This window comes from Stegastes partitus, unplaced genomic scaffold (assembly GCF_000690725.1).
Source record: "Stegastes partitus isolate 25-593 unplaced genomic scaffold, Stegastes_partitus-1.0.2 Scaffold977, whole genome shotgun sequence".
Taxonomy (NCBI): Eukaryota; Metazoa; Chordata; class Actinopteri; family Pomacentridae; genus Stegastes; species Stegastes partitus.
The window spans coordinates 45,066-71,446 of record NW_007578708.1 but is presented as its reverse complement, the minus strand read 5'-3'; the positions used below and the strand labels follow the sequence as shown (position 1 = coordinate 71,446).

The following is a 26,381-nucleotide window of genomic DNA, read 5'->3' as shown; positions in this document are numbered from 1 at the left end:
AACAATCTGAATTCATATATTCAATATAAAGCAAAATAATGATTTTATCCAACTTGTGTCATATTTAGCGGTTTAACAACTGAACTCCTTCATATATGTTGTACATTTTCTTACATCTCTAAGATGGAAGTGAAATGGGTTTTATTGACAATTTTACTCCTTTAATTCCTAGACTCTTACACATATACTTTTTGCATGTGGTCCAGAAACTAAGATGCTCAGTTCTGTTAAATTTAATTCAGTTAGGTTCAGCTCAATTCAGTTCAGTTTGCTTTTATTTATAGAGTGCCAATTCGCAATATAAGTCATATGAGGCCACTTCATACAGAAAGGTCAGGACCTTACAATCTGTCTATTATATCAACTAATCCATCAGTTCCCCTTGAGCAAGCACTTGGCAATATGGTTTCATTATATTTTTCTCTCATATATTTTTTTGCTTTAACTTTGGTTCCGCTATCGTGCTTTCTTATTTACTCTTGGCTGACGTGAGAAGACAGAAACAAGTTAAAGATGCTTTTTTGAACAACTGTGATAGACATAAGCTGTAGAATGATAATATTGGATAAATAAACATTTTCATAAAACTAAATTCAGCATCCAGTGTGTAATATAATCCATTTACACTCACAATAAATATGGATTTTTTTTTTTAAACCAGGTTTTTATAAATATGAAATGTTAAATTCTATTTAAGAAAAATATACAGAAAAATGTCTTTAGGACTCAGTTAAGTAAAGTACTCAATGTGCAAAATGGTTCACTTTAAAGTGCTACATTTATCTACATCTGTCTTACCTCTAATGTCTGTGATCTCGGATGTAGAGCTAAATTTAACAGCCTCTGCTGTCTGTGATAGTAGCGTAAAATGTGAAACCATCAAGTACAACACATTCAGGTCTGCACCTGAGCAAACATTCCATCACTGCTTTGAGTAACTTGACTGCGACTTTACTTGAAATAGATTTCCTGTGATTGTTTAAACTTTGTGACACTATTTGGCATGCCAAACCCTCGCTCGTCCTGTATGTTGGTGTTGCAAAACGCTAAAAACTACTCATAAGTACAGTTTAATCTGGATCAGATGGATACAAGTCTCCTGTATACCTCGTGTAAGAACTTCAGCACTTACATAAGTAGAAATGTACTTCTCTGTGCTATGGCAAGGAAAAAAAGATGACCATGTGCCAGATCCCATCCAGGAATGGTAAGTTATCAACCAGACTTCCTGTCAGACAGGGTTGGTGCAGCTGTGCTTGTCTATAGGAACGACAGTATAGGCTCTGTTATAAAACTGAATCTGTTGAACACATAAGCAAATTGAAGAAATATTCAGTGTGATTTATACATAAATGACACTCCTTAATCGTTGAATAAAAGTTTGAAAACCACGTGTAAGCACATGTGCAGTAGCACATAGTGTCTGCTTTAAAGCCTTGCTAAATTGCCCCATTCACGTTTCAATTTTTTCTACCATCAGACATGTGACTTACAAAATATATCATCCATTTAATAAAACAGTTGGGTACTCAGATCGGTTCTCATTCAGCATAGATTATATTTGGGTCACATGAGTTCTGTGTTTAAAACTGGAACTCTCTTAGGACAATCTCCTGACTATAGCTGCTCTTGCTTTTGCTCTGGTTTTGCAACACACACGCAATGCAGAGCAATAACTTGTTTATAGTCTGTCTAGAAATCCTTCCTTACTGTGTCATTTTCATCCTTCCTCCTTTAGATGTTTCCTCCTCATTGTCTAACTCAGCCATACCCCTCCACCCTCCGTCCGTCTCAAAGTAGAAATAACAAAGGGTGTGAACTACCTGTTCACCTTAAAAAAAGAAATAATTCCTTCCTTTCTGTTCTTCCGTCTTGAAAGAATTCTTCCTTCCTCTCTGTGCTTTTCCCTTCAACGTCTGACATAACTTAATTGAGTTAGGTAAGTACTTCTGCATGAACGTCACCAGTGCTTTGGGGGAAAGTCTGACAGTTCTGAAGTTATACAGGGTTGAAATGCACTTTATGACTAATTTATTGCTGCTTAGTTTCTAATTTGGTGCTCTAATTTAATGCTGTTTAAGCTAATACAAGCCCAGGAGCAGACTATGTTATGTTAGTGTGCCTTCAGGTTTTGGCACCCATATGCAAATTAGATATGTTGTTGATTTTTCAAGAAAAAAAGATATAAATACAAACCTTGCAGCCAACACTTTTTTTTATTTTTTTTTTTTAAGAGTCTGTCTTCAAATGTTAACTAAGTCTATCCCCCTTTGGCAGATATTACAGCTTGCAAACAGAGTGAGTCTTCTAATCTTGATTTAGGACGCTTTTCTTTGCAGATCATTTCTGTGACATTTTAAGGGCACGGCATGTTTAAAAAGTACCCACATATTTTCAGTGGTCAAGTCAAGAGACTGTGAGGGCCATTTCAAAAGCTGCATCTTGTGCTTTTTTGAAGTAGGTCATGGTGAACTTTACGGCATGCGTTGGATCAGTGTCCCATTGTAGAAGCCAGCATCTATTCATTCTCTTGATTGACCGCATAGCTTTTTGCCTCAAGAATTTATTGATATTTAGTAGAATTCATTCTTCTTTCCCTCTGTCTAATGTCCCTGTACCACTGGCTCAACCCAAAGCAGAATATTTCCATGTTCTTTTAATCAACTGGCGGTACCGTTTTTCACAAACAGGTTCACAACCCCTGTTTCTAAAACATCCCTGGCCTACACAGATGCTACTTTGCATATTTCAGATATTGATATTTGCATGATGGCTGTACATTAAAGGTCAGACATTTTTTTTTATTAAAGCCTTATCTGTCAAAGGAGTAGCAGTATTTCTAATTATGTTTTCATTGATGTATATCCATGTGTAAGTATGAATTGCCGTGTTTTCCTTAGCTTACACTGAGCCCTTCATATCAACATAGGGAGTAGGTTCTTTATCATTTAGACCGCCATGTTTTGCTGCCATATTTCCACAGTACTTCATAGTGGATAAATTGAATATAGACTCTACAGAGGACTTCTTGCGTTTTTATATTTGATGACCTCTGTAGGTACTCTTGACAAATGGAGGAGTGTTTAACTGGTTGTGGCTTGCAATCTCACCTCTAGATGTCGCAAAAACTCACACACTGGTCCTTTAATGAAGCTCTGAGACTTGAAAAGTAAAGTAACCTTTAGCAGATGCCATGATTCTACAGTTGAAACCAGAAGTTTACATACACTGTATAAAAAGATACATAATCTTTTTTTTCCTCACTGTCTGACATTAAATCAGACTGAACCTTTCCTGTTTTAGGTCAGTTAGGATGACCAAAATTATTTCTATTTGCTAAACGCCAGAATAATGAGAGAGAGAATTTTTTAGAGAATTTTTTTATTACTTTCTTCAAAGTCAGAAGTTTACATACATTTCCTTAGTATTTGGGAGCATTGCCTTTCAGCTGTATGACTTGGGTCAAATGTTTTGAGTTTCCTTCCACAAGCTTCTCACAACAGTTTGCTTAATTCTGGCCCATTCCTCCTGACAGAACTGGTGGAACTGAGTCAGGTTTGTAAGCTGCCTTGCTCCACACGCCTTGTCAGCTCTGCTCACAAATTTCCTCCAGGATTGAGATCAGGCCTTTGTGATGGCCACTCCAACACATTGACTTTGTTGTCCTGAAACCGCTTTGTAACTAATCTGGTGGTTTGCTGAGGGTCATTGTCTATTTGGAAGACCCATTTGTGCCCAAGTTTTAACTTCCTGGCTGACGTCTTGAGATGTTGCTTCAATATTTCCACATAATGTTCTTTCCTCATGATACCATCAATTTTGTGAATTGCATCAGTCCCTCCTGCAGCAAAACACCCCCACAACATGATGCTGCCACCCCCGTACTTCACAGTTGGGTTGGTGTTCTCAGGCTTGCAAGCGCCCCCCTTTTTCCTCCAAATGTAACGATGGTCATTGTGGCCAAACAGTTCAGTTTTAGCTTTTGGAGTAGTGTCTTCTTCCTCTCTGGGCTTTCCCAAATAGCTTGAAGACATAGTAATCGCAGTATATCTAAACTTCTGACTTTGAAGAAAGTACTACAAAAATTCTCTAAAATATCCTCTCTCTCATTATTCTGGCATTGAGCAAATAGAAATAATTTTGATAATCCTAACTGACCTACAACAAGAAACATTTAATCTGATTTAATGTCACACAGGAGGGGGAAAAAAAAGGTTATACATCTTTTTATACAGTGTGTGTACACTTCTGGTTTCAACTGTATATGCTTCTTTTCACCTCCAAAATCAACAAACTTCATAGGTTTACTTGTCAAGTCAGCCTTCTGATTTTGGTTTGATCTAGTTCCTTTTTGATTTTTCCTTATCCGCACATTTATAAAGCTACTTCCAAATCAATCGCAGCTGCTTAAAAAAAAAAAAAGAAACTAGTGTACAAAATGTTGCAGGACATTTACTCGTAAATAATTAACCAATCATTTATTTGTACGCAAAGAACAGGACAAAAAGACAGGAGAAGAGGGACAAAACCTAACTTAGTCACAGAATGAAATGAATGAAGACAATGGCAATTACATTTTCCCTCATTAAACAGTAGCCCAGCAGGCTGTAATCACAGAATTATATAGTAAAAAAACCAACCAAACAAACAAACAAACTAAAAAAACAAACAGCAATACTAGTTTACAGTTATACCACAATATTTAGTTTATTCTAGAGTGAATTTATGTAAGAAAAGAGTGCAACAGCTGCACCACATTTCCCTGGTGCCCAACTACAAATCAGGGCTTTGAACAAAATGACTGCAGACTCATGAGAAGCTTGTTCTCTGGACAGAGTCTGGCAGACGGTCAATGTGTGAGGTTAGAGAGTTTGGCAAAGGGAGGCGTAAAAACAAATCTGAGTCCAGTCTCTAACACAAGGGACTTGTCTGCACTCTCTTACTCAATTTACCTTCATTGGCATAAGTGCCAGCAAATCAAAGAGTTTGGAAACATGCCCCTTTGTATTATATGAAGACAGGGTGCCCTCGTGGCCTGCAGCATCCCCAGTTCAAGTCCTGCCAAAAATCATTGTTTCGTGTGGTTCGGAATAATTTTATTCATATAAATCAATATCACTATCGACAAATTGTATTAAAAACCATGTAATTTCATGTTAACTGTCATGTCCAAAATACACATGGATTCGACGTTGAGAGCCCTTAATATGCTCCAATTTGCACACAGTCCAGAAACTGCAGGCGGAGGACAAGTTACTAGAACAACCTCACCTGCAGTGAGTGGCTCTGTTATTCTGTGGGGGCCATTTCACTGGCATGGTTTGGATCCACTTGTCCTATTGGAGGAAGGGTCACTGCAGAAGTTGTTGTGACTGATTACCTTTATCCTATGAGGAAACATGTCTATCCCAATCGGTCTCTTCAAACATGACAGTGATCTCCTCCATCGAGCATGAGGGGTCACTGATGGTTTGAGGAATATGAAAATGATGTGTCTCATGATATATGTTACTCGCAGTCACCAGATCTCACCAGATTCTGAACCAACATATTAGACAGCTCTCTCCACTTGCATCATCAAAGAATGGTGTTCCATCCCTCCAGTAGAGTTCTAGGGACTTGTGGAACCAATACCAAGATGAACTGAAGCTGTTCTGGTGGCATGTGGTGGCCCAGATCACTTTATGTTAGTTTTTTTTCCTTTAATTTGTCACCCAATACTATTATTTATTTCACATACCAGAAGGCATCTCTGGGGCGCATATGTTTATTTTATTTGCATACATTTTGAGATATCAGCTGATGATTCTGCTGTTGCCAAAGGAGGTAATCGAAAGTCTGTTTGTCTCAAAACAATAACAATATTGTTGCTCACAAAAGATAATGTCACACATGATACATTTTTCGCTCTTCAGCAATAAACAGCGAGTGAATGGGACAGCATACCTGGAACACGTTGCAGTTTAGTTTGTCAAAGCACATTTTTTTCACTCTGAGCACCACAAACAAAAATTCTTTTCACCTCATTGTGACCGATATTTCAAAACCGCGGCAGATGAAACCAAAGGGGTTGCAACATGACCAAATAGCCGTGGGTGAAATGAGGAACCGTGTTTGCGAGTTGAATGAACTGACCTTTTAACAGTGCCCCTTACCTGTAATTTTGTCAGATATTTATGAAAGCAAACAGACTGCCAACAGGATGTATCCTTGTATGAATGTGTTTTATGTACAACGTGTACCTCTTTCTGCTTTGGGTCCAATGATTCTTGAGGCAAAACTGCATCCAGCATTGTGTTTTTTCTTTCCTCAAAGGTGAAGAACATTTGAAACCCAAACTTCAGCCTCCATTAGGTACCAACACATGCAAGTGTACTCAATGAATATTCACAAGTATTTGTCTCTACAGCTGCACATTCGCTGAAACTGGTGACATCTTCTCGGCATACAGATCGAGCTGTATAACACAACCACGGTAACATACTTCTCCACAAATTCCCAGTTGCACATACATTGCACATGGAGCACGACACGTCCAATGTTATTATTATTTATTGGTAAATAGGATCACCCGTTGTTACCCAGCATTAAAAAACTCACTGTGTTCCCTGTGATGTTTTGAGAACAGTGTGGTTTTCTCAGGCCCTGGGGAGCTCCTGCCCCTCTCCAGCCACACTGGCTGTTAATGAGACATCCACATGCACAGGACACACTCTGCTCCGTCTAATCGGATGACTTGCATGGAGGGCCACACCTGCCACCCCTTCCCGTCTTCCCCCCGCCTCTTTACCTTTTCCGTCTTTCTTCTTCTGGCTGTTGGGTTTGGGTCAACCCATCTCAGCTTCTTTTGGGTGTCTGCACCTGTCTGCACAGAGTGGACTTTACACCCACCTTACTTTCCTCTCCTTTCTTCTTTACGCTTGGTTTACTCTGCTACGCGCATTTCATAAATTAGTCGTTCATCTTGTCCACCAAAGGGACTTCAGGAAAATTAATTTCTAACTGAAGACAGAATTATATCGTAGTGTTACAGCCTCTGAAGGATCACTCGTCAGTTTGCGTCGTGCCCAAGTACAGGCCCTTTAAATGCATTAAAGAAATGGGACTTTTTAAACAATCCTCATATGTTCGTGAGCTAAACAGATGCTTCTCAACCCTGGAACAGACGATTTCTCAGAGTATAGAAGGACGAGCCGGGGCACACTGCTTAATTCACAGCCTTTTATTGTGCAAACAGACTCCGGTTTCAACACTAGTATGTCTTCATCAGAGTTCAGTGTTTTGGCTCTCATGCCCTCCTGTTTGAAGGCTGCAATTTATCCTTCTTCGAAAGCTTATCTGGAAGATTTTTGAGTTCTGCTGTTTAACAGATTTGTAGAGTTAAGACAGTCTCAGTTTCCTCCTCATTCTTTATCAAGTAGCTCAATGTTAAGTGCTGTGCTTACTGTCAGAGCACGTCTCCGTTTTAGCGTCTGAAATGCTTGTGTGCTGCACTGTAACTTACTCAGTAGGAAAAATATTTTCAGAGAATAGGCAATCAGTCAGAAGTCATATCTATCTAGTGCTTAAGTAGAGCGCTACCATGTAAAATAAAAGATTAGCAGTTTAGGCTTCAAGGTTCTAGAGAGCTCCTGGCTGTCAACCTGCCCTTTGACACCTCACTCTCTGCTCTCGAAACAAAAATGCTGTGAGCCTCCCAAATCCCTCTCCACTTTGTTGGGAGTATGGAGAAACCACTGGCCTGAGAAATGATTAATGCCGCTACATCTGAAAGTGCTGAAGTCAGTTTAGTTTAGAGATTGAGATTGTCTCTAAGGTTTGCATAAAGGGCTGTGGTTTAACTCTGCACTGGCAGCCTTTCAAGTCTGGCTTCCCCTTTTCTTAAACACCTCCCCTATGCTACTTGGCTCCGAATCTTAGCGTGATTCTCGACGGCTGCAGGCATGTCTTCCTGTCTGGCGAGAACGGCATCGAAATAATATAAGGTGTAACAACAAGCAGGTTTTATATTTCTCACTTACATTGCATGCATCCTGTGACTAAGCATTGCCAGACATCTAGTTTGGTGCAGATGGAGTCCTCAGATCACCACAAACAATAACATGATTTTCCTTCAGGGATTTTGAGAGTTTTTTTTTATTTACACTCAGTTGTTAAACATGGATTCTTCCCACAATCACACAACATGCTGTCATCTGAGGGGACAAGAAAAAAAAAAAACGGATTTCCTCCCCTTTGTTTCCAATGTGACCTAAAAAGACCCCCTAATGCGACTTTGGAAAGTCTAAGCTATTAAAGAATTTGAATTAACCACGCTTGGTTTGGTGGTTAAAGAGCTGCTGCAGAAGCACAGAGGTTACGACCTGTAGCTGTTTCCTCAATCCTATGTTTGGAGGTTATAGGTGGCCACTTAGGACACGTTTTGACAGATTCCCCAGCAGAGAGAGTTCCAGTGGGTAAAGGGGCGTTCACCGCCAAGTGTCAAACTAACAGCTGCGTCAAGTTGCCACAGCTGCACGGAAGGAGGTGGAAGAAGAAGCGTGTGCCTGAAAATATAAGCAAAATAAGTCGCACTGAAAAGCACACCTGATTAGTACAAATTAAAGAAATGTTAATACATTTTCATCAGTAAAAAAAAATAGATAGCAACGTGAATTTTTACGCATGTTTAGGCGAAAAACACAACAAAAACTGCTTTAATTTTGAAAAGTCCAACAGGAAGCGGGGCTCTCGCTCTGTTTGACTTGACAGCGCTTCCCTAACTGATCGCCCTGCCCTGCCTGAGTTTGCAGTTGAGTGCGCCAGGGCAGCACGGCTGTATTATATAACTTTAATGTACTCACGGGTTTAATGGCGCAAGAGCAGAACATTGCGCCGCAGATCTGTCGATTCTCTGCGGATTTATCCTGAGATCGCGAACGAGCGACCGATCGATCACTTTTTTTTTTTTTCTCCCCCTCTCTCTCGCCGGCGACGTGCATTAAAAGTTATCGACAGATCTGCGAAACGGCGCACACGGTGGATTTCGCCAGCTCCAGCTAGGTCAGCGGCGCTGTTGATTTGAGTTTAGACATATTTCGGAGAATGTTTTCCTGCCACATGGGAAGAGACGCAAATCCAGCTGATATGTCACCGCACAACACTGCTGCCAGGAGGGGGTTTTATTTGAGCCCTTGATCGTGTGGACATTGCGTTATTTCTCATATTTTTTTTTTTCCTCTCCAAGTTGGACTTACGGGAGATGACCTAACCGGCGGAGTGCATCCTTTTCTTTCACTACAGGTAACGGGTTACTTTCTCATACAACCACTTGTCTTCTTGTTACATCGCTGCAGAAATATTGAGAGAGAGCGAGAGAGAGAGAGAGAAAAAAAACTGGCTGTTCCGCCGAGTAGGCCGACGATGAGCGTCACCGGTGGTGCGTGGATAAGCGCGCTGACAGCAGCCCCTGCGCCGTGTCACACATCGGCAGTGTCACCGCCAGCACCCCGTCAAACCATCTAAATATGAGGTTTTATGTATGAAATAGAAAATGTTGCACAAACTTAAACGCACCGGCTGTTTTTTTCCCCCCTCTCTTTTTTTCTTTTCTCTATATCAGCCTCCCCCTTGGCTGTAGGCGTGAGATCAGTGCAGTTTCTCATTGCAGCCAACAGGTTGCACTAATTCTGTGGTGGGAAAAGTACAGCAGGCTGAAGCAAGTCAGGAAACCCCAAACTTAAAAAAAAAAACAAAAAAAACTTTAAAAATCCCCATGTATATTTATTGCCTTTCTAAAAAAAAAATTTACGATTGCAGCAACCTCAAGCTTGGGAAAATTGGGTAAAAAGAACAGCCTGAGCGCAGCCTGTTCCACCATACAGCCGGTGTAATGTAGGCGACTGTGGGCGGGGAAAAGTGGGGAGCGTATGACCAAAACACAAGTCTTATTTTTTCTTTATGTAGTGCGATTTAAAACAACAACAACAACAACAACAAAAACATGACTTAACCCCAGAGAGAACCACAGAACCATTCTTTATTTTACGCACCACAGCAGCTATAGAAGTTGCAAAATAAATGCAGTGAACAGCTGCCCAAATAGCTCCATATATATATATATGTGTGTGTGTGTGTGTGTGTGTGTGTGTGTGTTATATGGAGAAATCCAAGAATGTCACCACTGTGTTTACTTGAGGCCAGAACAGACGCGATCGGCCACTTGATCAAAAAAATATCCCCCGAGATTATGCAGTGCGTTATTTTAGGGGTCAGATTGTATTCGATATTTCCAGAATATCAAATGTCCAAGGTAGTTTCGAATAAGCTTAGCAACACGAGCGTATTTGTGCACGTGTATTTTGTTTTATTTATTCAGTGGCAGTGACTTTGGAAAGTGAAAAGTACAAAATAAAAAAAAAGGAAAACACACACACACACGTGCTTAGTTGGTGGATGCAGCTCCATTGCTTTTTAAGAAATATATTTTTAAAGTTTACTATATTTTAAATATATTCCTAATTTTGTAAAAGAAATTCTGACTTTATTTTTCATAGTTCTTTTTTTTCTTTTTTCTTTTTAATCTAGCTTGCAAATAGAGATAGACAGTCATTGGTGCCTGGAGGCCCATGGTGGGTTAATCTCTCTCGACAGATGCATGTTGTTGCACACATGCTTACTGTATGTGGGACAGTCACTGGCACTACCTGTAATGCAAGTTATGCCTGGGCATGTTTTATCACTTCTTGACTCATCTTCAGTTGAGAAGGAGGCATAGTTCAAAGAGATTCCACACACATCCCTTTCATTTTGTGTGACGTTATGTAATATCTGTGGTCACATTTTCTAATAGTGCATTAACGAGGCCCTGGTTTGTGCCATTAGTGCCTCTGCTGCATTGTTCCAGTGTGGGTGTGAGAGGAGGACATGGCTTCTTTGATTCGGCTGCTGTCACATTAAAAAAAGAATATATGTACATATATAAGTAATAACAGCACAGCAATAATAATAAGAGAACAAATGTAGGGAGAGGCACAGCAGTAGGCAGTGCTTTTAAACTGCACCATGACACTTTTAAATGCAGATGTTTCAAGACACCTGTTACTGTGAATGATCTGTTTTTCAGTGAGCTTTTAATTTTTTTTCTCTTGGACTAACTGCTGCATATTTATGTCCATTTTCAGCATCAGATTTGATTATATCACCTTGTCCCTTCTGTTTGTGTGCTTTCTTTATTTATCCTCACTGCCCCCACTGTCCTCCTCAGGATAAAGAAATGGATCAGGGTGGACTGAAGCGCAATGGTAATCGAGACGACAGCCTGACATTTGGGGAGATAGGAGCCGAAGTAGCCAGAGATACAGGTGACACACCTAGCTCACTGCTCCAGTCTACGATGCATCTGCCTGGCCCTGGGCCTCTGCCCCAGCCCACAGTGGCCCCGAATGGACGGGTTGGAACCAAAGACCAAGGGGAACTCGGAGGCCTCTTTGAGTCCCCTCAGCATCATGTCCTGTGCGACAGGTCAGATATGAAGGAGGGCAAAATGATCAGAATGCAGAAACCACAACAGCAACAACAGGATATTGATATATTCAACATGGGGGACAGCTTGCCGCTGTTGAACCAGAATATATCTGATCTCGACCGGACGTCCACGTCTGTCATCAGCACCTCAGACACCTCCGTCCTCCCCATGCCCGACCTCTTTTCTCAGCACATCAAGCAGGAGGGGATTTTTTCTCTGGACAAGGAAATGGGAACTTATAGTGGACACACAGGCACTGGTCAATGTGATCTGGATGGCAACAGCAATCGCCTAATCGAGGATACCGAAATTTGGCAAACCCTGGACCTTCCTAGCTCGCTGCCAGTAATCAGTGCTTTCGAGTTGGATTCGGAAGTGGCAAACTTGGATAACCTCCTACACGAGAGCAGCCGTGGCGGCGGCTTGGTAAAGGAAACAAAGTCTCTCATGGGTAACGGAGAAAACTGTACCAGTGTGAACGGCTCGGAGCAGCAGCACCATCCCATACAACACCATCATCCGCACCAGCAGCAACAGCACCACCACCTAGTACGGCACCAGCAACACCAGCTTCACCATCAGCATCAGCAGCCTTCAACGCTACTCTCCAGCGTCATCATCAAGGAGGAGGATCCTGACGACTCTTTCATCCACATCCGCACCCCTGGTGTGGTCAAACAGGAGGAGCTGGACAGTGCTGGTTGTTGCCAGTCGCAGTGTCTCCAGAACAGCATGAGCTCCCTCCACGGAGGAGGAGGAGGAGGCCCCATGTCCTCTTCTATGGGCATCGGTGCAGGACCTAGCTGCCACTACAGAGCCAATCCGCCTTCCACAGTGGGCCTACAAGACCAGAAGCCTTTTGGCATGTATTCAGACCTGTCTCTGGTGGGGGAGAGCTGGATCAGGGGGAAAAGGTATGGAGAGTCATCCGGGATACAGAGCACCGATGATAGGCTCCCCTCTGCTTCGGCCTTGGGATCATTTTCTGTCAGCTTCTCCAGGTAAATCTCACAGGATTACCTAATCTCGCTCTGTTTGCCTTTGTCATTGTGACAGATTTTGTGTTTGCTCTCATTCATGGTGTGATCGACTTTGTATTTATGCACCCAGAGGGTATTGCTGTGTTTTTAGAATGTTAAAATATGGACACATTTCAGCACAAGGAAAGAAGAAGTTGGTAATAGTTCAGGTTTGCAGAGTAGAAACTGTGATTTATACTCACTGCTGCTTTTGAATGCCACCGGACGGCTGACTGGCATTGTACATTTTCGCGGAAAATACATTCTGTGAACAGGTGTAGTGTTTCCTTTTGCGCTGCTGCTCCTGAAACCACAAAAAAAAATATTTGTGCTGGTCTGTGTTGATGTGCCTGAAAGCAGATCAAGTTCAGAGTGATGTGTCCGGGCGGCCCAGTTCCTTGCAGGACACCTTAACAGTGCAGTCAGTGTGTTTCATAGCATTTTAGGCATCCAGCTTGACTCTAACACTTCGGAAAAGATCACTTCAATAGGTCACAACAAAGGTGCGCAGGTGCTGTTTGTTTGTTTGTCTGGGGCATTCTTTTGTGAGAAAAGTGTTAACACCCCCAGGGGTTGGAGGGCATCTGCTGCTTATCACCCCCAATAGGCAGGCTCAGCAGGGAACACATTCCTTCAATTTATCCACATTGCAGCACATTTTTAGGAATGCCCAGGGAAAGAAAAATATAAATAAATTCTCCTTCACTTACAGAACTGTTGTTAGAGGAGACAGACATTAGAAGAAGGTGTTGAATTAGTTGAAGAGTTGCCAGAATACAAGGTGGCACGAGGGAAAGTAAATACTGTTGAGGATATTCACTTGTGCTGAGCTAATAATAGTCACCCCGAGGAGACCTTATGTTTTTCAGTATCACAGCTTTGAAGAGCCCATGGGGCACAGAGCAGTTATTTTTCTGGGATTTCGCTTGCCCGGAATCAGATACGGAAAATCTATATTTCTGTGGGAGAATTTGAGCAATCGTTCTCATGCACAGTAACTCAGCATATTGTGTCTAACCTCCGTCTGTGTGGTATTTTTCCAAAATGGTGCAGTAAAAATGGTGCTTGTTATAAAGATATCACAGTGTTATATAAATGTGTCATCCCACAGGAAATGATTCATTGGCATAACATGTTATGCGCATTTCTAAGGATGCACTGTGGTCATGCTTGATGCGAGGGAAATGAGTCCTGTGAGAATGTTGTGTACGTGCTGCATAGTGAGAATGAGAAGTGTCTGGTGACACGCCTCGCTTCGGCTTAGAAGTACTATCTGATAACTGAACCGGCTCTGAGTGCAACGTTGAAAGAGAGGGATTTATTTTTCAGTTTTATGAGCTCCGATGTGGACACGGGTTGAAAGGGCGGATCATGAGATGGTGTTTGATTAATGGAGGGTAATAATGTGTGTCAGTACAGGCCTCCTGAAAGAGTCATTGAGGGTGTTTGGCTCAGGTTGGTTTGTAAACAACTTCTATATGAACATGGATTTCATTCCGCCGCTAGCTCCCTGCTGTGAGACTGATATGCTCCTTCGCTGTTTTGCTCATAACCACGTCACGTTCTCATGGTTAAAATGTGCAAACTCTTATCTCCTCACCTTGCTATCGTTTCTGTGCATGTAATATGCTATAGTAGGCTTTATGACTAAACACAAGCACAGTGCTGTTTGTGCCTGACTTCCTGGTATGTTGATCTGCGTTGCATCAGCATGGTGTGTGATTTCATACTGTGTTCCTCTGATATACAGCGCTGGTGCCGTGCAAGGCCTGAATACTGCAATGCAAAAACCCTTACAAACAACATAACAGGCAAACAAATGACAAACATAAACTGACTTAGCTGTGGACTAGCAAAAAAAAAAAAAAAGAAAAAGCACAATTAGGTTGCAACTAAAGTTTAAAAATGCTGAAAAGTATGCAAGCGGTTGAGGAGGAGCGTGGATGCGTCAGGCAGGATTGGTTTAGTGACAGCCCGTGGCCAGAGTAAAGTGGAGAGCAGTACAGATACATAAAGCACCTTTTCCTCAGAGAGCTGTTCTGGGGTGGAGAACTTTCCCCCTCCAGATTCCTCTGAAGTGGGCGTCTGTAGTGGAGAACCCACGATGGTACTGAGCCATGTCAATTCGAGCTGTTGGCTTCTGCCCCAGCAATGCAGGCGATGCAGTTAAAGAGAGGATGGAGGCAGTCTCTGAGTGGCAACGTAACATTAGTTAGAGGGTAGAATGAGGTTCTGAAGAGAGAGAAATCAGCCCGGTTCTGTAGCTCTGTAGCTGTCAAATGCACAAGTCTGAGTAATTTTGCCAGAATCAAAAACTACTAAGTAGAGGGTTAGCAGCGAATGCACAAACTCCTGTGCAGTTTCACAGACTCCCACTCAAGGCCTGTGGCTGGGGGAAGTGGGACGGCCGCCTCTGATTAGAGGGCACTAACTTTCTTTTAATGATGTAAATCAGCCCTAAACCATCGACTCTTTTAGAAGTGGCGTTACAAGTCTCCAGATGATTTAAATAGTACATACTGACTTGAGCCATTTTCAATCCATGAAATCCATTAAAAAAAAAACACTTAATAGAAAATATTGGTTTTAATACATACACCGATGTGTTTCATCACAATGCAGTCATGTCTTTTGGTTTGTAGTCTAATTCACCAGATGTAGACTGTGGGTATTGACCTGCCTTCGTTATGGAAAACAACAACAACAAACTCTAGGCAGCAACCTGCACATCAAAAACATAGAATTTTGCTGAAGTCATGCGTTAAGGCAGACTTGTTTGGTTCTTGTGGGAAACGGTTGTAAAGATCTACACAAAATATGTTTCAACATTTGTTGTCTTAAAGGAATTCTCTCTTATATTTGAAAAAGAAGCTCCCCCAACGCTATTTTGCAGAGGCACCATCACTGCAACCTGAACTTCAATTCTGACAACTGTGATTGGTTTAACTAAGTACAAACAAGGAAATAAGTGTTTTTGTTTTAGATTTTTTCACCTATGACAGAATAGGGCACAGTCAGACCATTCTTCAGTGGTGGCACAGTGCTGTGGAAAGCTCAAAAACATGTTGAATTGTGCAGTACTTCATTTTTATAAAATGATCAGGATACACAAATTATATTAAAAAAAGAACATTTTAGATTCACCAATTGTGAAATATCCCACAAAATTAGATTTCCTGGAGATAATGCCATCATAAGACATATATTACATGTAATACACATGACGTTTACACTGATTAACATTTTTTTAAAGCAATTTTGCATAAGGTGAAGGATTCATTTAAAAATAATTTTCTGCTTATTATGATAGCACGGGTGCAACTGATAATAATTTACATTGCTTTAAAATCATTTAGTCTATAAAATTGCAAAATAATGAAAAATGAACCAAATTTTTCTCACCAACAGCACAATGCCAAAATATATTCAGTGAACTACACAACAGAGCATTAAAAAAAAACATGCATTAAATTGCCACAACTAAGAAACTAAAACAAAGAATTGTTTGCCATGTTTGCTTAAAGAATAATCCATTTTTAATTGTTTCAGCTCTACATTATACACATTTTTGTATTTAGGGTGTCTTTTAATTGTACACAGTGCCTTTTTTTTTTAGAAGTTTGTTACAATGTTTTTTCTGCAGTGCAGATAATTACTTGAGGAAAATACACTGGAGCTGTAAATAGTTTAATGCAATTCAGCACAACACAGCAAGGTATAATATAATATAATACCAGAAAAACTATGCTCTCAGAAAAGGTAGTGTTTTATAGCAGTGTTGTCACATTAGATCACATTAAAGTAGAAATGAAAACAGAAAAGGGACTTGCTCCCTGGATACAACATCATGTAACATAGCAACCGGCTGCAAGTGCCGCACCGTATATCATCGAGCCCACCTAGCTGCTCTATGGGAATTCTCAATGCGGTTCAATCCCAATTTGGCTCAATCACGTTGCTTGGCTTGAGCTTCTTGTTACATAACTGATAATCAAACAGACAAACGTTTATTGCTTCATGCCCAGGGTGAGATGAGACCCTTGAAGGACTCAAAAATTCTCAAAACAGCACCAAACTCCTTTTATTAAGCTGACATTCATTTTTTCTAGTTTGCGATGTATTTATTTTTTTGCTATACTGCATTGCATCTCTTTGCATTTATCTACACAATGCAGTTTGCTACGCCTGCTAATCTTCTCATCTTTGTGGCACTGAGATTAAATTCTTTAAAAAAAAAATGTTCTGAGTCATGCTTGACAGTAAGAAGGGTTAAAGAACTGATGTAAACTCTTCTCTGTTGCTGTGCTGCTTGCGTCAGTGTGTGCCAGAGCAGGACCGAGGACAGCAAGACAGACTGTGTGTGTGTGTGTGTGTGTGTGTGTGTGTGTGTGTGTCTGTGCGCCTATATGTGTGCGTATGTATGTGTACACGTACACACAGGGAGGCTGGAAGGCCACGTGTACAGATCTGCTCTGGTGTGCTGCTGCCTCTCTCCTCAGACTGTCAGTCACTTTTTTTCCTCCTCACCTTCTCACCCCTGAAGGGCCCCTCAGAGCTCTCCATATTTCACAGAGGCATGCAAAAGCTATACAGACAAAGATGCCATGCAAACAGACTCGCGGCCTCTTATGTTGGAAGAAATGCGCTGCAGATTGTGAAAGTCAAAGCGGGCACATCTTGAAACGGGATGAAATGAGAATTGCATTTTTAAAAAAAAATAATGTGCAGTAGGGTTAAAATGAGCGTTTTATTCATATTTTCTTTTGCAAAATAGAGTTGAACATTGTGTTCTGCCAGCTTGGGGTGTGCAGATGCTTTGTGCTAATATCGTGGCAGTTCAATGGACTTAAAGCATATGTCAACAGGCAGGTATTTACACTGCCTTTAGGCCTTTCTGTTGTTTGATGTCCTTCAGGTGCAGTGGACAACTTTTTATTTGGTGAATAACCCGACACTGATGAAGCACATGAGATACTGTAATGTTCACTTTAACCCTTTGAACCCCATAACCCACAGAGGGGCTTGAAAGAAGTGGTATCTTTTAAAATGAATTTATGCCATTTATCAGAGCAAGAAACTGTGAAAACAGAAAAGAATTTGTCAGAACTTTCTAATATTACCAGTTGTACAAACTAGGTTCTGTTCTAAATTCTGCACTCGTGGGTGAAACCGTGAAGCCACGGCTGACTCAGCTGCAAGCTGTCACATGACAAAAAATTTCCAGACTTTTTCAGCTGAACTGGGATGAACTGCAGGCCGTGTTTACACAGAGGAGATCGGAGAAACATTTGGGAACATATTAAAAATGTTCATAGTAAAATATCTATAGTGTGTAGCGCCCTCCCTGACTGCATGAGTTTTTTCTGGATGATCCGGTTTCCTCCCACGGTCCAAAGACATGAATGTTAGGTTAACTGCTGATTCTAAATTGGACGTGGGTGTGAGCGTGAGTGTGCCGTGTTATCTGTGTCTCTGTGCTGGAGTAAAAAAAAACACCCAGAAACTTCTTGGGGTTCTGAGGGTTAAGAAAAGAAACCAAAGGGGACACAATGTGTTCTGCAACAGTTGTCTGCAGGCAAAGTTCTGAAGTGCATATGTTGCCTGTTATATCAGGCAGTTATATCTGATAAACTCTAAAAGCATATTTTAAAGATATTTATTTGGCATGTTATTACATATTTACCATTTGTGGGAGAAACATGAGGAGAAACATCCTGACTTTAATTTTTTGCTGTAACTAATAGCTTATAGGGGCTGATTACAGCGCAGGACATGGAGGCAGCAGAACAAAAATGTTTCGCAGTTTTGGAAACTGATCCAAGAGGCCAATAAAAGGAAACTGTGGTGCAGCAGAAACCTAAACATAGGTTGTAGTGATAGATTTCGGTGCTGATAGGGCGTGTTCCATGATTAATGAGTAATGATGATGATGATGGTTCTTTTGGTATAGCATGATGATTAGTATTGTAATAGCTCCTTAGCTCAAGCGAAGCATGGTTTGAGTGCAGTTCTTGCTGATTGTTCGGCTTGATGCATTGCAGCTGCATATTTGTACATGCTGTTGCTTGTGGAAACTGTAACTGAGATGTAGTCTTTGTTAAAGGGTTGTGACTATGTTGTAGGGTTTTGTTTCTAGTTGTGTGACATATTTTTCTCTCTACAAGGACAAGGAGTAGGGGAATCCAAGTGCAAGCACAGTCTGTAAACAGGGATTAATATTTAAAAACCACACCTATCCCTGACTGATAAGAATGCATGTGAGAAACATAAGACCTCATTTATTGCGTTTTATTTATTTATTGACACCCTCACCGTGACATTTATGGAGACATGCCACAATGATACTTTGTGCATAATTTTACCAGAAACATAAATGCACTCTTATTTTGCAAAAATAAACAAGACTATCTTATCAGGAAACATGTTTTTAATCCCGTCTTATCTAGCCATGTCTTGGTTGTAAACGAAATTATTTATTAAATATACATATGCCTAAAATATCTCGTGATACCATGTGACTCAGCGCTTGACTCAAATCATGTGAGCCCACTGAATTAACTCAACCTCTTATCAGAGCGGCTGTTAAAAGTACAGTGTAAATAAAGAGAAATCATTCATTCATTCATTCGTTCATTAAGCTGATAAACGTCTGTGTGGTGCACGAGGACAATGCAGCGCTTTTAATGGACTTTTTTTTTTTTTTTTTTTTTTAATGCCTACTGCACAGTCATCAAGTTGCTGCCACAGGTGTTTTCCGACGCAGCCCAGTCTAATGAGGATGTTCCCTTGTCTGTGCAGCCGATGCAGTTAACGTGTTTTGTCATCTGCTCTCTTGACTTGGCGGGGCACGACTTCTCAGCTGAGACGCGCACGAGCATGCGGGGGCGGCATTGATACAGACAGATGGGCACGTTTCTCCATCATCATGCTCGCGTTGTGTTCGAAGCAGAGGCCAGTGATCATAAAATGTACACGGATCACATCTTGTTAGTCAAAAGTAATTTATCAGAATCAAATATTAATACAGCAAAGGAGCCCGCCAGAATGCGCAAGCAACATTCAAGGGCAGGGTGGTAAATCACTGCCATTATCTTTAATTGACTTTCAGTCGAATGGCGTCGTTGTTATATCGTGTAATAATTTTGATTTATAAAACTCTCCAATGCAAATGAATGATTCCCCGCATAATTAAATACTGTTATTGAATGTTGTGTTTGATATAATAAATAGCAATTACACTTAGCATCAATTGTTTTAATGTTGTTTTGCTTGTGTTTAGTATATTATTATATGCGGACGTGTGTCAAATTAAAACACAAGGTAAAGTAACGTGTCTTGGTATGGTGTTAGGATACTTCAGACTGCTAGAAAATCTTCAGTTCATCTTCCCGTTGATTCTGCAAGTCTTCAAAAGATATTCCATAATATGTAGAACAACTTTGTGTTGATTTGCAGTGACCTTTTTCTCTTAGGAGGCAAGTGAGCCCAAGCCACTCACCTTAGCAATGTTTTTGTAAATTATATAAACTGTATTCAGAGATTTTATAGTCCCACTGTAAAACCTCTATAGTCATTTCACAACAGGTGCCGCAGACAAGCTGGAGATAAAACAAACTAAAGCAAAAACTAGGTCAGTTTCACATCTGTTGACTCGGTTTCCTGGATTTGTAATCGCCAAGATTATGCCAACCTCAATCGACGTTGTTTGTTTGAGTTCTGGTTGCTTAAATGGTTTACTTATGTGCCTTTGCTGTATGCAGGGCAGCGTTGCACTTTGCCTTTCACTGCATCCCACAGTTTGATCACCGTGTATTTCTCCACTCCGTCATCAGCTGCAAGCATTAATGAATTTTTTTTTGCTCTTGGGATTAGCCAGACAGGCCTTACATGTTCATGTGAGACCCAAACATCTGGACTATGTGGTGTTCACTGTCTGGAAATGTTCTGTGAAGCCTTGGATAATGCTTTCACAGTATATCCTTAGGAGAACAATTTCAATGTGAAGCTGTGTTCGAATGTTTTGATTGCGCTTAATGGCCAGTGTGAAACTCATGAGTTGATTCGAGTTGGTTCTGTGGTGGTGCTCTTGATTAGGAGCCTGATTTTACAATGGAGACATCGGCTGTCATCATCAGCTGAGAAACGCTCATTAGCATGATGCTCTTTCACTCACTCTAACTTGTCTTGTGTCTTGTCTTGGGACCCCCCCCTCCCCAGCCCGGGGCCTACTGTACCAAGTCTTTGAAGTAGGCTTGGGTTGGGGTCAATGTAGTGCAGCGAGCCAAAGGAGGTCTAGGCTTCTTAGCAGCCAAGCTGCTTCTTTTTTAAGGCTGTTTTGGTGGCTGCCGGCTTGTTTACGCTGGTGTTAGGTGTTGTGAACATATCAAAGCCTGTGTAATAGGTCACATGACGGATTTAACTGCTTGCACAGAATAAAGCAGGGCTTTTTATTCACTGCAGAATAAGGAAAAAAAATGCATCGGGAAAGAGGAAGAGAAATTTTGCAATAGCATATGTACACTATTCATAATAGAGTTGGTATTTTGCAAAGTTTTTCTGAATTAATTGCATGGACTGAATATAGTTTAATTTAAGCTGTGGTTTTTAGTGTGAATAAGCAATTGTCCATCACTGTATGGCACTAAAAACTGCTTTCTTTCTGTTCTTCTTATAAAACAAATACTCAATAGACTTACACTCGGGGCAGTTTGCCAAAAAAAAAACTTAACCAAAGATTCACTTCCTTCCGTCTTTCTTTCCTTCCTTTTTTTTTTTTTTTTTTTTTTAAAAACTTTCAACCAGCCTCTAGTAGTGAATAGATTTGCTCAGTTGTAGCAAAGCTGCCATCAAGTGACTGTGGAACTGTGAGAACTGTGACCCATAATCGTAGGTGGTTGTATCACATGGGTTCATTTAAGCCATTACAAATGGGTTTACATTTAATTTCTTGATTTTGGTCAATATTATCTCTCATTCAGATCAAGACAAGGAGATCCTCACGAAAACTTTCCATTCTGGCAGCATCATCTTTGTGAATACTTTCTGCTCTTCACTGCATAGTTTTATTTAAATTCTACATAGTTTCCACACACACACATTTGCACATTACACCCACATGCAAAAGATCAGACACTCAGAAATGTCTCATTGCACACTTTGACTTGATCGTATGTGGTCGGCAAAGCTGAGGCCTTTTCTTTCTTGGTATAGATGCCCGACACTCAGAATAGAATATGAGATGCTCGTTGCAGTCTTGCTAACCAATCCTGAATTATGTAACCGCTATCGGCACTATGTCCTCAAAGTTCCCGCGACTGTACATCTACGCGTATGTGTGTCACGACTCCAACCTCGATTACTTACTTGGGAGTGTAACCTTACAGTTGAAATTGCAACAACTGAATGAAGGCGATAATGGGGTCTGTTTGTGATGGCGGCAGTCTGTGACCCTCTTGCCAGCGCTTCCGCAGTTACATTCACATGAAAAATTCTGTGAGTGAACTGTGATCGGATATGTCTGGAGTGAGCACAAATATAGCCCCGACTGATCTTACTCGCTGTACTTTCTAAACAGACGACTGAGTTTGTTATGTTTGGCAACAAATCAGTCAGGAAACACGAAGTCTGGGGTCTAATTGCCATAGTGGCTCAGGCCACTGCTGCTTTTGTCCTCTCTCTCATTCTGGATTGAAAAAGTCCTAATTATCAGAAAGCACCATATGGCATGTATAGTTATATTTCGCCTTGAGCTTCGCGGGTTGCGTTGGCATTGTTCAATGGTAATGTTCATAATGAAACTGTGTCACAATGCATGAACTGGATTTTTTATTTTTTTTGGAATATGCAGCTTTGGAGAAAAAAACAAAACCCCCTTTTCCAAAATTTAAAACAGCAGCTTCTGGCATCTTTAAAAAATAAAAATAAAAAACACACAAACCAAACCAAAGAGCTATAGATGTTATAAATGTGTATACTCTAGAAACAGTACAATGCATCTCAGGGTTTTCCACAGGAAACTGGTTAGTGGAGGTGGTACGCTATGTCCTCCCACTTCAGTCTCGGCCCTTTTTGCCTGCATGCTCAAAATGTCCCCAAGCATTTGAGCATACATTTGGGTGACGAAGGAAAAACCAACAGAGGCAGGTAGCTTCAGTGTTGATTACAGCGTTAATGATGGTGGGTGATGGATGTCTCCCATGGGTGTTACGTTGGGTTGAGATCTGCTGGGTGCAAATACCACAGGATTCATATAATTCTTATCAAACCATTCTTTGAGCTCTTCAGCACTTTATGGAAGCATATAGATTCATCGTGCCTTTCTATCCAACACTTGACCTATTTCACGGTGGAGTTTAATTAACTGTCTATAGAACTTTAGTATTATGGGAGCTAATATGTTTTTTCCGATTCATAGGCTGAATTGGAAAGATCCTGGTTCATCTCTCAGGGTCAAATTAGTTCCAAGGTCACAGCATGAACTATTTTCCCACACACTCCTCAAACGTATGGCTCGGCAGTGTAATAAAGCACCTATTTTCTCATGTCAGCCTCCGCTACGCTGTATTGTGTACACGTTATTAGGATTATTCCCTTTTTAATTGAATGCAGTCTCGTCAAACAATAAGTCAATGAATGAAAGCAAGCAAGATTCGATAAAAAATAGTTTTCATTTGCATTAGTATTATGGAATTAAAACCCCGTCTTAAGACACTTTATTAAAAAAATGATTGCTATATTTTACTATTTTTGTGCCTAAAGGTGAACCTAATCGAATGGCTGTATGGTCACACTAAAAATTCAATTACCTTTTTATTGTATTTTATCAAAATAAAGATAATCATCCCACACTCTTCTCTTTGTTAGTCTTACAATTGATCTCACTTCACCATCTTTTTACAATGCTCTCTTTGCATGATAAAGTTCTACGATTGCCCAATTCAAAAACAAGCAGAAGAACATTTAAGGATTTTGCCTTTTATTATGTTCCTATCAGACAAATGCAAGACCTCTCTTCTGACATGTCGCAACTGGTTTTGTGATTGATGAGCAAAGTTGGAGGAATTTCCTGCTTACCAGTGATAGCCTGTCACTGGTAAAATCCTCAGAGCAGCTGGGAACCGTGCCATTGTACATTTCTGTATACACTTTACAGTTGTCCATTTTTCTGTCTGCATTCTTGCTGAACTGCGAGACATTTTGTTACCGAGCGGAGAGCGTGGCCCAATGTGGGTCATCGTCCTGTGGTCAACTTTAATCCAGCCTTCCCGACTCAGCAAGGAGCCCGTTAATCTGCACAAGGAATACAAACGTCTTTTCTGTCCGCACATTACTCTCCCTCCCTCCCAGTGTTCCTGATTGGACTAAAGAAGAAGCAGTCTGGGCGTATCCGCGTTTGATTGCCAAGGTTCATAGATCACCGTCAGTTCATCTGTTTATCTTCTGCAGCCCAAGCAGAAGTAGGACAAATTTTGAAAGTAGATTGATTTCCCCTTTGGTAACCTTGTAATCTTTTGCTGTTTAGACTGGACTCATAAAATCTGGGAATGTAAGCAACGCAGATGTAAATCATACTTAAATTGTACATCTGATTGCCAAGTATAAACTTCAGTGCAAATGTCAATGCATGTTTCGGTCGTATATCAGGATCTTTGAAAATCTCTATTAAACTCACGGATTTGTTTGACTTGAATAACAGTCAGTTTGAATTGTATAGAAAGTGGCTGCAATCTGGACTATACCTGGAATAGGGTATGTCTTCTGCTATTGTACTGGATTACTTTTCCAAGAAACAAGAGTCAGGAGTTTTCCCGCCACCTCAGCGGTGTCTGCAGGGTGGCAGAGTTACCAGGGAGACAGCCGGCAGGGGGGGGGTGGCTACAGATTCAGACCCCTTTGGCAGCAAACGTCTGACCTGGTGAAGTGAGAGCAACTTGATAAATCCCTTCCAGTCCCAGGGCTGCTGTTCGTTTGATTTGCTGAGGGTCATTTAATTGCAGCTAATGTGAAGCATCGCGGACGTGCCAGCATTTGAAACCTGAAGAGGAGTGATTCTCTTTCAACGCATGGTGGCCCAGAAGCATATATTTTAGATTTTTACTGAAAAATTACAAGGAAGTATTCATTAATTTCCTTTATTTTCTACGTAGATGCTTGTATAAAGTATCTTTTAGGAGCTTTGTGACATGTAAAATGACATGTGGACAGTGGATGCCGGCTGTGAATGATAATAATGTGTTGGTTAGTTTTGTGCTAGAATGGAATGCATTATATTTTATTGCATCAAACCTATTGATAATTTTTTTTTCTTTTGGAAACGTTTGATGTGTAGATATGCACTCACGCACACATGCAGAAAAAAAAAACCTGTTAGTATGCATTTGCAGACCTAATTGCTGCATACGTACAGCTGCCTGTGGTTATTGGTTGTCACCAGACAACGCAGAAGACCTTGTGCCGTAAGCCAGTCAATAATTTACCTGACCAAGGTTACTGTACATGTGGAGGCAAACATTCACCCCCTGAAGTCGTCGTTCAGACTTACACCTTGTGTAATCTTCTAATCCATGACAGCTGGTTTGAGGGGAAAAAGTGATAATGACCTAATTTTGCCTCGGTCAAAGCACCAATAAGGAGTGCAGGTCTAACCTTCGTCGTCAGTGGTGACCCACTACTTGTTGTGTATTTGCTTACTGACTGGGATCCGCTTAAATCAAGCTTCATTCAGAAGTTGAAACGGCCAGTAAAAACTGATAAAAAACTGTAAACTAAGGCAGGATCTGTTTAGCTTAATGAGCCAGATAGTAAGCTAATAATGTAGATAAATACATTTTATGTTTATAGCGTCATATCTTGCACACAGCACAGAGTGACAAACCCAATCCCTCACATGCTCATGGTTATGGCAGTGCGGCTGTTGTGCTCCACTGTTTTGCAGTTGAGCGTGGATGCATTTTTGTGGAAGTTTTACAGCCAAAGCGGTTTCAGCACAAACTAAAGACTTCTAGAGCGTCCGACAGATTTTTGAAGTGGTGGCACGTCTTTCCTTTTTCTGCAGTCATGGCGTCAGTAGCTAAATGTCAACATTTTCCAGGACAGTATGTGTTTGTGAGATCTTCTGGCTTCTCAAGTTGGAAATTTGGCCTGGAAAACCGCTTGTGCGTTTATAGGAGCACAGTCGAGGCAGCTGAGGTAACTCTTTGAGATTTCGTCATCACTTCTTTTGGAACCGCTATGGAACATATTTTGACCACTGTGCCATTCGGAGCTCATATCGTCTGATAAGCCAACGCCAACAGCGGATGCAGCAGCGTCGGTGTTGCCGTAGAGCTTGTGATGGGGAAAACTGTTCTGTTTGCCTGCATGGGTGGAGCTATGCTGGTCGGCATGTGTCGGTATCAAATGGACGTAATAGAAGAGGCATAGACTGTGTTTATAATCCTGACTAAGCAAACAGCTGGTTGAACGGCTGGATGGTGACTGTGTTTACCACTGGCTGATGTCTCTGCAGGACACATGGGGTTAGCCGCAGGGATGATACAGCGGTACATCTACCTGTTTTGACCCTTTTCTCTTTCTCTGATATTTGTTTCACTACTTTTCTTTCTTTTACCACCAGTTTTTAAATAAAATCAGTTTTACCTATACCCATCAAAATCAAACTTAAGTTCACGTAATAAAATAATTCAAACAATTCAATAAGCTGATGTAGTAATTGCAAAAAGATTTTATGTCTTTTGGTCTACCATTGGCTAAAGTAAAAGTAAATCGATTTTGTTCCTTCTTGCTGCTTAGATTCATTCATTTTTCTGGGAATATTGACCCACCACTTCACTGCCTTTCTGTCATTCTTTAAAATA

General features: G+C 40.9%; 1 protein-coding gene across 3 annotated transcripts in view; it reads left to right on the top strand.

Moving 5' to 3' along the window:
* Positions 1–8,791: 8,791 nt before the first annotated feature.
* LOC103366782 (glucocorticoid receptor-like) overlaps positions 8,792–26,381 on the top strand; it is a 61,550-nt gene continuing 43,960 nt past the window's right edge. For all 3 annotated transcript variants that reach the window (XM_008294604.1, XM_008294605.1, XM_008294603.1), the window contains exons 1-2: positions 8,792–9,282; positions 11,246–12,507. In XM_008294604.1, coding sequence (XP_008292826.1) covers positions 11,255–12,507 — 1,253 coding nt within the window. In that variant the 5' untranslated portion in view covers positions 8,792–9,282; positions 11,246–11,254. The remainder of the gene's footprint in view (positions 9,283–11,245; positions 12,508–26,381) is intronic.